Here is a 12659-nt window from a genome sequence, read left to right on the forward strand (position 1 = left end):
TTTAGTTTTCAAAGAACAATTTTTCAAGCTCTCATCATTAGTACACTCATTTGCACCATAAAAAGAAGTAACTTCCAACTCCATCATCTCCTAGCTATCCATGTTGTGGAATAAAAAACAATCATCAAGAAAAGGTTACTTGGAGTGGTCAACATGGGTTCAACAAGGGGAAATCATTCTTGGCCAATCTGATAGCCTTCTTTGATGGCATAACTGGATGGGTAGATGGGAAAGCAGTGGATGTTGTCTACTCAGCTTCAGCAAGGCTTTTGACACTGTCCCCCACAACATCCTCATCAGTAAGCTTAGGAAGTGTGGATTGGATGAGTGGGCAGTGAAGTGGATTGAGAACTGGCTGAATGGCAAAGTTCAGAGGGTTATGACCAGCAACAGAGTTTAGTTGGAAGCCTGTGGCCAGTGGTGTTACCAAGGGGTCTGTACTGGGCCCAGTCTCATTCAACATATTCATCAGTGACCTGGATGAGGGAACAGAGTGTATCCTCAGCACGTTTACTCATGAAAAAAAAAAACGGGAGGAATGGCTGATACACTGGAAGGCTGCACTGCTGTTCAGCAAGACATGGACAGACTGGAAAGCTGGGCAGAGAGCAACCTAACGAAGTTTAAGAAAGGCACGTGTAGGGCTTTGCACCTTGACAGAAATAACCCCCTGTTTTAGGCTAGGGGTTGACAGGCTGGAAAGCAGCTCTGCGGAGAAAGACCTGGGAGTCAACAAGCTAACCATGAGCCAGCAATGTGCCCTCATGGCCAAGAAAGCCAATGGTATCCTGGGGTGCATCAAGAAGAATGTGGCAAACAGGTCAAGCGAGGTTATCCCCCCTCCCTCTGTCATACTGAGGCTGCATCTGGAGTACTGTGTCCAGTTCTGCCCTTCCCAGTTCAAGAAAGACCAGGAACTAATGGAGACAGTCCAGTGGAGGGCCACAAAGACGATCAGAGGATTGAAGCATCTCTCTTATGAGGGAGAGGTTGAGTGAGCTTGGTCTGTTCAACCTGGAGAAGACTGAGAGGGAACCTTAACAGTGCTTAGAAGTACCTAAGGGGCAGGTCAAGACGATGGGGCCAGACTTTTCTCAGCAGTGCCCAGGCACAAATTTGAGCACAGGAAGTTCCATCTGAACACGAGGAAAAACCTCTTCACTGTAAAGGTGACAAAGGACTGGAACAGGCTGCCCAGAGAGGTTGTGGAGTCTCTTTCTCTGAGGATATTAAAATCTCACCTGGACACATTCCTGCGTAACCTGCTGTAGGTGAACCTGCTTTAGCAGAGGGTTGAACTGGGTCATCTCTGGAGGTCCCTTCCAACCCTGACCATTCTGTGATTCTGTGAAACAGAAGTCCTGAAAACACAGTAAGATTTCCTAGGTCACACAACAATTTAGGGTTTTTTTTCTCCTCATTTTTGAGACTCCGTTTTTAGTTGTAATTCACAATACCAAAAGGCAAGGACTTTGAGTTTTGCAGAAATAAAAAAAAAAATAAAAAATTCTGGTTTTAATTGGTTATCTCCAATCCATGTATCAAGAAAAGAGAAAAAACGATTACCACAGACAGCCCCTACCTCAAGGCAACATTAAAACAGGTAAATGTGAAGAAAATACACGTTTGGGCAAGGATGGTGACAAAATGCAAAGTCTCACAAAGACCTCCTGACCTAAACAAGGAGCCATCATTAAGTAGAAGGGTCCTTCTCCTCGAACACATTGTTTGAAGAAAGGCTCATGTCAAATGTTAATTACAATGGAAAAGAGTACAGGAATGACCATGAGTAAGTACAACAATGCCCCAAAAAAGCTCCAGCATTGCAAGACCTTTGAAGGCTCAGAAGTTCAAAATACGTAAAATGATCAAAAACTCATGTTCCACTTTGCTAGATCAGAAGATGATGAGGTAACTACCTCTTTTCAAACAATAAAGAGTTGCCTTTTTCTTCAACTCTTCCCAGCACATTCACCTAAACTGTCTGTAAAACAAGAAAACAGAAAGGAAATAACCAAAAACTTGCAAAGAATGAGAACAAGCCAACAAAACTGTTATGAGAAGACAGAAGAAGCTATCAAAAGAACCAAGAACTTTGAAAAAGCCCACTGACTTTTTTCTTAGACATATTTCTTTTTCTGAGACTAATTTCTTAAAATCAACACAAATGCTGCCAAAACTCTCTGCAAGTGCACAGGCTGTGCTATGGGGAGCCAATGCTTCAGTTGTCAGCATGACATTGGAGAAAAATATCAGCATTCGTGAAGAAAATAGAAGTATAAAGAAGAAAACTGAAACAGGGCTTCCCACGCTGCTGATAGCATTTTTTGCTGAGACATGAGGGTAAAGACTCTAGCCCATAGTCTTGCCTCCATTTTATCAAACCTGAATGTGGCCCCTTATTAAGGCTTACCCATGCTCCTACTCATTTTAAAACCATTTTAAAACTCAGTCAAAAGAAGGCAAAAGAACAGTATATCTTGTGAAGTATGGCATCATGGAAGTTTGCATATTTGTCTCAAAAAAGCGTATTTGGGTCACAGTTCACTTTCCCTACCTGTTTTGTTATTGGCTTTCTTTTCTGATCAACTTTGTGCTCATTGTTTAGAAAAGGTACATTCACAATAGGAGTCTGGTCTGCAACCAATTACAAAAAAACTGACTTAAAATAAATACACAATAAAAAGTGTCAGGATACAGTATATCAAAGAGCCACTTCATAAGTCTGCCAAGAAAATATATCAGGACTTCGGTGTTTTAAATGGACTTCAGGGCCTAAGTAACTCTTTTGACCTCAATTGCTCATGAAGACTTTGCTGCAAAGGAACATCTTCCATTTTCTATGAGAAGGTTGGAAGCAAGAAAATTCTGGCTCTTCAGCTTATCAAATGTATTTTTTTCCTAGGATCTAATGAAACACAGAGAAAACAAACCCACGAGTAGGCATAAGAATCTTACTATGTTAAAAATAATTAATTTCTTCCAATTTGGGGGCTTCGGTAAGCCAGCATCATATAAAATGTCCAAGCTTTATCACAGCATAGTACAAACGTATTTCTTGTTCTCATATACAGGGCAGGTCGCATTGACAATAAATAGGAAATTCAAGAATAGATTTTAAAGGATTACTGATTAAACTGGAAAGACTTGGTCTGATTGTCTGCAGCAACACATTTAGTGTCCCATACTTTTTATTTCTTTTTAATTGACGTATTTCAATTCTTCCTTTTTATTTGCAACAACTGCAAAAACTTCATGTAGTCACCCAAGCTCTACACAAGTATTTTTCCCCCTTCTCATCTTTTTAGGGCAATTCTGGAGATCCTCATCTCTAACACCATCTCCTACAGTGGGAGCTGAGCCTTGGTTTTAGGACTAAACCTGGAGACTTTCAGGACAGGACAGCTGCGGAGCAAGGGGACTGCCAGGAGCCATTTAATGGCAGGTACGGCTTTGGGAGCTGCTCTATCTTTTTCTTTATGAAGCAACATATTCAGAGGAAAAGCAATTCCAGTTAAAGGACTGAGGGGTCAAGGCCAACAAGCAGGCTCTGCCCAGAGTTTTTTTGCATCTTGACCATACCACCAGGCAGAAAAACAGACCAGCACCATCTCCAGTGTGCCTTCGGGCCTTTTTTTTTTTTTTGCATCCCTAGCAATGAAAAATCGCTGTAGGCTCAGCAAGGATATAAGCCAAGCAGTTTGGTGACTTCAATGGAGGCACAACTTCAGTTACATGGCCACAGTTCTGTAAAGCACTTAAATACACACTTGGCTTGAAAAATAAACAGTCCTGCTACAGAAGTTAAGGTTTTGCTTAAGAACTTCAGTGATGTGAAGCCCACGTGCCTAATTACAGAGGCAGTTTGAAAAATATCATATGAGCCCCGAGATGACTTTCACAATGTTTTTGAAAGTGCCAATATATTGAAAATAAAATTCATGGAGAAATTTAGTATCTGAGGGTATCTTTACACAGTGTGAATGCTTTGAAAAGGTCTAATGATTTTGACATGCATTTCAGCTTCTATTGAAAACTTCTTACGAAGCCTGTGTTTGAAGAGTGTAGGTTATAAAAAGTAATCATATTTTCACTGAGGAAATTATTAAAAGATGCCTCTTAGCCGAAGCTTGCAGTCATTGATTAAACTGTGGATACCGCTGATGGATACATAAGAAGGTGCAAAAACTGGTAGCCTGGGGCTGTGGTCTTAATTGTACGCTTACACTTACATTTGGGTTGCTTTTCACTTGATGACATTTTAAATGGAGTGATTAATAGGCCTTTACTTTGTTATTTACAATGTACACATTTAACACTGCAGGCCAGATAAACTAGCCAACATAAATTAGCCACCTTATTGGCAGGTTTATACCACTAGAGCATCTGGTCCTCCCTGAATTAATTTGTACTGTAGACAGGAACCGAGTACAAGTCTTCTTTGAAATTAATGTGAAAAAACATAAATATTCATATTTTTCACTCGACTGAACTCTCTGTCTAGTTGTGTTTTTCTTAAACAGGTTCTCCAAATCTGAAGTGACACGAAGCATGGTATGTACCTCTGGGAGTCCTGCATGCTCAACTCTTCTTGCAGACTATCATTTGCCGTGTGGCACAAGGGCATTTTGCTCATGAGGCTCTGAGCTGCTTGCCACGGCAAAGCACTTGGCACTACTCATCGTTTTTCAGGTAGGACATCTGCAGAAACTGGGTTTGTGCAGCAGATAAAGCAGCTGCCATTTCTTGGCCTGCCAGGTCCTTCCACAGAAGTGGCACGCAGGAAATAATGCTCTACAGTTATGTAAAATTCATTTTTTTAGAACTCTGAAGCATTCATTCTTTATCATACTGCATTGCAATGAGGCAGGAGAGGGAGTAGGCCGGTGGAGAAGGAGAAACAGAAAAGACTCCGGTTTTGAGGTAAGATTTAGGGTCAAATATGAAAACCAGCAATACCATGCCCAGTTTCTGTCTCTGAAGCACTCATATGGGGATCAGGGTAACACAGCCAAGTGAAGTTACCAATCTTCCATTAACATGTGCAGCAACTTCAAACTCCAGTTACTCATCCAACTGCAGGAATCCAGCAAACACCAAACCTCCACTTTCTGATTCAGGAAGCACACGTCAGATAGTCAGATAAAGTCATACATATCCAAAGATACTAAAGCCTACCCTGCTGATAATAGAGCTCCATCTATTTCTAAAATCTAGAAATTTTAACCTAAAATTGGTTTTCACTGAAATTAATAAAAATAAAAAAAATATTCTCACAATTTACATAATCCCTTCTAATGCATATATATATATATATATGTAATGCTTATTGTAGCAAGCTAGGCTTAGTAATGGAACCCAATTATCTTTCTATATCATATTAAAAGTAAAACACTACTGTCCCTACAATTTAGTTCAAGAAATAAAAATGTCACCAGGGTTGTTAAATTAAGTTTTAATAACAGTTTTCTACGACATGAAATAGTTTGATTACCAAGACCTACCGGTCGTCAATGACAGCAATTCACAAATAATGCTTCACACTCCTAACAAATGGCACACGAAGCTTACCTTTCATTATATGTTTTAATAAATGGAAGTTGTTTAATTCTGATTTTTATACAACCAATTATACATTAACATGTACACATACTCAGTTCCAGTCACAGTGTATATACATTTTTGGATCTGCAGCAATATAAAATGAGTTCTACATGTATATACATGTGCAAGTGTGAACAAGTCCTGAGTAGTTTTAAAGTACTATCAGTCAAATCCTGTAAATTTTAACCGATGCAAATAAAACTCAGGTTTTACAGTGTTACGCTACTGTGAAGAGGCTATTTTTCAAAAAAAGAAACATAGCACTTTGCATTAGCTTTATGCATAGCTATGAGCTCTGTACAGTGGACAGTATCCACTTACCGTCTGGGTAATTAGAAAATCTGAAAAGATGCTGACCGCATTCTTTGATAACTATTGCTTCCTCAGTGTCATAATTAATGGCAAATGATTTGTTCCGCTTCAAAATAATCAAGTGTGGAAGACTTATACACAGTTTAAATTGTATTCTTTTTGCTGCATATATTTTTGTAAACATTCAAGTTACCCAGGCCCTTTAATTTTTCTGAGGAAACTATACAATTATATAGTCAAACAGTTAAAATGTATGTCTGGGAGGGAAAAAAAAGAAACAACAGTGGAGGATGAGCATTACTTTAAATGCCATGGTACACTATAAGGAAACAAAAGAGGAAGGGTTCTTCAAGGAACAGCTTGGACAGAAACCAAAAGGCTGCTCAGAAACCCAGTCAGCATGCCACACTGCATGGTACACACGAGATGCTCTCGTGCAACCAGAACAAATTGTCTGAGCAAATCAGAAGGAAGCAATCCTGCTAAGGAGCAGATCCAAACACAGCACAAGAGTCAGAATCTTTGTACAGTATTAACAGAACAATGTACACAAAAATGTCTGTATCCCCCATGCCAAGAAAATGCAGGCACTAATATGAGAACCGGTAAAGGCCAAAGGTTAGCGCTGGGGCATAACTGTCGTCACTGGAGTTGTTTTGATGTGACTTCCCAGGTATGGAGGAAGGTACCTTTTTTCTTCCCCCTATTTCTCTTGCATCGCGAAAGTAAAGGCACCACTCTGATTGTGCTCCTTCAGCAGAAGGGTCCTGGCCCAGAAGTTAGCTGGTCCCGTGGCTGCTGTAGTCAAAAACACCTTTCCTAAAGAAGGATGAGAATTCGCAGATAGTGTGTTTTGACAGAGTTAGCCCCACTTTATCAATGTGCAGTGGAGACGATGGAGATTTCAGCATTGCAGAGAAAAAGCTCCTGAGGTATTTCTGTGGAACAAAACACAAAATGTCATAAGGTTTACTTGTCAATTGATTACAAATACTCTGAAGAATTAAATGAACAGTGCTATAAACAAAAAGAAACAAATTCTCCATGGACTGTAAAAAGTCCATTTAATAACCATCAGGATTTAAATCCATAAAATGTGTCTCCTGAAATGCCTGTAATTAAGCTCAGGAAAAGCAGAAAAGAAGTGTTTTTCACTTTCTTTCCCCTGACAAGCTTAGTAATTGTTTTATCCTGTGCTTGTGTGATGCTTTCTGATTTATACTGTAGTCATGTAATGCTTTCTGCTAATCGTGACCTGCTAATACTACCGTCTAGCATTACCAAACACTATAGCAGGTGCAACCTCAAATCCATTCTGCAGGAATTTCACTACATATGGACACAAAAGGCCTTCAGAAATCTTTCCCTCATCAAGCCTCCACAATCCTTGCATCAAAAAGGATTTGTTTTGATCAAGGCCATCTGCACAAAGATTGCATGACTTCCATATCATCTCAGAACCAACAAGCATCTTTTCACTGAGCTGCCCTCTAAATTTCATGTTTTTTTAAGTCTTAGACATAAGAAATATTCCGCTTCCCAAAAGTTAATATTCACCAACTGCTGTGCAACTTGCATTCATTTATCGTAGAACCAGAAAATCATAGAATCACTAGGTTGGAAAGGACCCACTGGATCATCAAGTCCAACCATTCCTAATAATCCCTAAACCATGTCCCTCAGCACCTCATCCACCTGTCCAAACTTTAAACACCTCCAGGGAAGGTGACTCAACCACCTCCCTGGGCAGCCTGTTCCTAAAGAATTTGTACCTAAAGAAATTGTGACAGATGTACAGTAACTCAAATTTAGTTTTCACAAACTTGATCGGGTTTTCTTCACATATCGGTTGAATTATTACAGTCATTTAGCATGATTTAATAAGTCGTATTTACAACTTCTGAATGAAACACAGTAGGTAAAACATTGATCAGACAGGTGCAAAAACATACCCATTGTCACCCAAACAGCTCATAATGGAGCATAGGGATAAAATTCTTTGCTCTGCTCCACACTGAGCACACAAAAAGATAACTCAAGAAATTATTTGCAGATAAATTTCCATCCAAGATCAGCAAGACAGAACAGCACAAGCTCCTATGAAGACCACAAGGTTTAGCTATTACAGCTTTTGGGTGATGGAAGGTCTTCTATGTTCAGGAAGCAGTCCTAATGATTCACCCTCCATACTGTAACAACCTGTTATCTATTTAAGTGCCTTGGAAACCAGCTGTATTAATATCACAGCTTAATTAATTATTAATATAATTCAACCTTCTATCACAGAAAGCAGGATAACAAAAAAAAAAAAAAAGCAGCTGGCACATAAGTTATTCTCTTGGCAGAACTGGGGCATTTTCTTTTTTTTATTCAAATGTCCCACAGGTTGTATTAACTTTCATGAAAAAAAAAATCATTACAAAAATACTTTCAAGACAAATTCCAACAGACTAAGAGGTAATTTAAACTGAGCAACACATGTCGTATTTACATTTGTTACCACTGATTGCCAAAGCAGAGCTCTTTAAAAAATGTCCCAATACAGTGATGCCTGGAGGATGAATACAGTAGAAAATCAAATGTAAAACATAGCATCCTGTTTTAGCACTATGCTGAGAAGTTTCTGAAGTAATTCCAGTTTACAGCTACCGAAGGCTCAAAGGTACCAAAACTTCTCACCAGAGACATTACAAAACCTATTGCATTCACCTTGGTATGCGTGGCCAGATAATTGACTGTCATGTCTTTCCAGCAGATTCATTATTCATTGTTTTGGCATGATAGGTCTAATGGCAGAGTGAAAAAAAAACCCCTCTGCTAGAAGTGTATACACATCTGACAGGGAAACACTAGCAATAGCAGGTATACTTTCCCAGATCTGTGCAAGGAGTCGTTCAGTAAATATCACAGATTCTTCATAAATGAAAAAGATCCTTGGGAAAATGGCAATAAGCAGAGCCTACTAGATTATGATGGAATTTTGTATGAAGGTTTCCAGCCATATGGCTTGGCATTATGTGCTCTTCAACAACCACTTCTGAGCAAATTAGCCCTCTTACAAATCCCATATCTGCATTTGCCCTTGTTTGCAATGCTGATGTGTTAACATAGCACAGAGCTGATGCGCCCTTGACACAAAGAAGCTGTTGCTTCAATGAAATTAAGGCTGTTCTGCCCAGATACGCTGGCTAGGATTTAAGTTCTGTAGTGACGGAAACAGTGATTGATGGCAGAAGTGTTTACTCACACCACAAGCATATGCCTCGATTAAAGAGCTGTGGCTAGGCAGTAAGGGGGAAGGCTGCTCTATCCTGTTTGCTGCAGTGTAGACGACAAAGTGGAAGAAAATGGTAAGAAAAAGGAAGAGTGCTCTTTACCAGTGTGTGGAAAGATGCTTCCCAAACTTAGATGGGCTAGGAAGAGGATGACAGACAAAGCAAAGTGGGAGAGGGGCAAGAGCACAACAACAGCAAGCACCAGACATGATAGAAACAAAACTTTCTTAGAGATCCAGAAGGGACTCGGCATGGAGTTTATTGCAACCCGGGAAGCCACTGCAAGCTCCTGGACTGGGAGCAAGGCTAGATGAAGGGATCTTCTCTGTGAGAGCTTAGTGGGCAGTGGGAGAGTTGCTTTTAAAGCTTTTATATTAAATCCATTTCTGGATATGATAGCAGACATGATTTTTCTCTACAGAAAAATGTTATTTGTGCTGAGTTGAAACCAGGTGTTATCTTTTGACATGCTCCCTTAAAAGTAAAAATCTCTTAGAAGGCAGCGGGAAGCTCAGGGTGCCTTCACAGAAACATGTTCAAATTTTACACATATCAGTGCTGTGACTTCCTACCTGCTTTTCACCAAAATCATCTAAATCATTGCCTCTAGTATGCAAATCACTATATTATAGCAATTCTAGTTTTGCTATCTTTGCACGATTACCTTGGAAAGGAAAACCTAGATAACTGCTACAAATATTCCAAAAGGCTTGTTTTTATTACTCATTTTCATTGCTAGCCTTTGAAAACTCTAGCCATTTGTTCTGGATTATTTAATCTGGTAATCAGTGTTCTTCCAAATGCACTTAAGAGTTTCATTTCACTAACAGCATTCAACCTTCTACATTGTTGATTTACAGGAAAATATTGTTAAGTACAAATCTATAAATGTCTCAATGTGAGGGCACAGGACCCTGGCGCTATAACGTGGATGTAAAATGCGTAACTTCCACATCCACTGTGTTAGTTGCTCTGTCTAAATACACATTCAGGAACACTAGTTTAGGGAATGGAAATACTCTTTGCATGTACAAAACACTTAAACACAGAAAGCTAGGTTAGAAAAAAAATCAAAATGAAAAAGCAGTGGTTCTGCCCTCTTGGCACACATTACAACCTTCATATCCTTTAACTTAAAACTTAAGAAAGGCATACCTGCAAGTTTTAACTTTTCATTCTAAGTGTTTGCAGTTGAAAGAATACTGGAGAAAATGTTGTGAGGTCCAAAGCTTTTTCTTTACTTTCTAGTTTGAGTAGCTTTCCCTCCCTTTTAATTACACGAATAGCAAAATGGTAAGCATTTTAAAAGCTTATTAGAATAATTTTAATAGAGTTCACCTTTTTAGCAGTAGGCCAGCGTTCATCTCGTGCTCAATCCATCAGCACAGCAAAGTCATTCTAATGATTTTTGCACTACTTCGTGATGTGGGGACCTCATAATTTTATACATGTTAACATAAATCCATAACTTAATTTAAAGTTATTAAAGTTATTGCAATCAAAAAGCTTTCTGGAATGTGAAAGTGTTCTTATCATCCCTTCAATTGTGGCATATTAAAGAGGAATTCAGTTCAATGACATTGTTCTCATAATCCTTTACAAACAGCAACAGCCTCAGAGACCAGTAGTAGAGCTTAGGAAGAATTGGATTTTTCATTAAACTCTGGTGTGTTTAAAACCTCATCAATTCTGGCACTTCAGAAAGTGAAGAAACTGAGCTTTTTCTTTCCTACTGCTGTTTCTAGCTATTTCCTCAGAAAAAAAAAAAAATCAACTTTTTGAATTCTTTAAATATAACATTTGACAATTAGCATTATACATATCACCTGCTAATATTTGACAGAGCTGAAAGCTCCACAAACTTTAATAAGATGAACCTTACAAGGCTTTGGAGATTTTTGAAACAATAGCTTCTTTTCTTTGAAACAATATCATCTTTCAACACCTACACACCAACGTGACAGTCAGAAGCTTTACCACAAGGTCACAGAAGGTCATTGGTGGCAGAGGCGGGACTAATCAACTTGCTCATCTAACTTCTAGCACTGGTGTATCTCTCCCTTTAATATAAATGCTACTTGCTCCCAGTACCAATCACATAATTATTCTGTTGACTAGTGTTAAGTGCTGCAAGCCTTAAATCAAATCTTCATTTGAATTATTCATAGAGCAAAGCAATATGCAGGTATCAACTGCTGTTTTCTATAGGATAGGAATCTGATTATAAAGAAAAAAACAGAGACGGACTGAAGCACACTCTCTGACTCTGAAAAACTACGTTATGTTGCAATTAGATATTTGCCAAGTAAGATCTTCTCAAGGAAGACTCTAGACGAAAACAAGCAGACAGGAACACGCTTTACTTCCAATCTGTGATCACAAAAATAAGGATCTGCTCAGAAGACAACACATACAAAGGGAGCCTGCTGAAATGTAGAAATGGGAGCGCATCTCCTGCTATTGTCTCTTAGAAGGAAACTGACATATTCAAAGGAAAATGAATATTTGGGGATCCTTTCCCAAATTAAACAACTTTCTCCATTTTGGGTCTTTCCCATTGGTGTCCTGGAGAGAAAAAAAATTACTTTTGGGTTCTTTTTCAAATAAAAGACACTGTAGAAATGCCTGCTATCATCACTAATTACATTCTCTACTGGATCATCACTAATTACATTCTCTACTGGCAGAAAAAAAAAAAAGCTTGGCTTAAACAGTACTGACAGGCAATAGTGTCCTGCAGAGATATCAGGCTGGCGAAAGACCCTGTCTAACGTGATGCTGTATATATAACCTGACAGAAAGAGATCACATGTCTTCCCAAGAAAATCAGGATTCAAACTTATTACTGGATCTACTCCTTTCATGTGTTTTTTTCTTACTGGTAAAAGTCACAGGGAATTAACACACTCTATGGGGAGGTAAGCTGGGGCTGCAGCCTACGAGCCGCTTGGGAGGGAGAAGAAGACAGGAACGCTTAGGAAAATGGCTGCAAGCTAAGCCAGCTTTGCCTAATCCAGGACACACACCACATCTCAAACATCACGCAGGCCTGCACTACCCATTAAGTGTGGAGGACAAGAAAAGCCATTAGCTGTAACATAGAACGTTTCTTTAAGAACTGAATTCCAAGGGATCAGGTTCTCTTATGCCAAATATCCCAACATTACACCTGGAGGGGTATTCCAGCTGTCCAAACCAAGGTGTTCTGTCCAGGCAGTGGTCAGAGCAGGCTCCTCTTGCGGTCTGCAAGGATGGCTCAGCCCTTCAACGTAACAATTTACTTCACCACAGCTTAACTTCTGCCCTGTGGCTGCCACTAAAATTATCTCCCTTTCCCTTGGGGATCACCTGAGGCTAAATTGGCTAATCAGGAGTGAGTAATTGCCAGCATAACGCTCTGATAGCTCTCCAAAAGCAGTTTCAGATCCATTTTTGGATTTATTACATTTGAGCAAGCAGAAACAGAAT

The 12659-nt window shown here is 39.3% G+C and overlaps 1 protein-coding gene across 3 annotated transcripts in view; it reads right to left on the bottom strand.

Moving 5' to 3' along the window:
- Positions 1-5439: 5439 nt before the first annotated feature.
- The window catches only part of KIF16B (kinesin family member 16B), a 135501-nt gene continuing 128281 nt past the window's right edge, over positions 5440-12659 (bottom strand). For all 3 annotated transcript variants that reach the window (XM_054061081.1, XM_054061083.1, XM_054061080.1), the window contains one exon: positions 5440-6854. In XM_054061081.1, coding sequence (XP_053917056.1) covers positions 6696-6854 — 159 coding nt within the window. In that variant the 3' untranslated portion in view covers positions 5440-6695. The remainder of the gene's footprint in view (positions 6855-12659) is intronic.

Source organism: Cuculus canorus, chromosome 3 (assembly GCF_017976375.1).
Source record: "Cuculus canorus isolate bCucCan1 chromosome 3, bCucCan1.pri, whole genome shotgun sequence".
Taxonomy (NCBI): domain Eukaryota; kingdom Metazoa; phylum Chordata; class Aves; order Cuculiformes; family Cuculidae; genus Cuculus; species Cuculus canorus.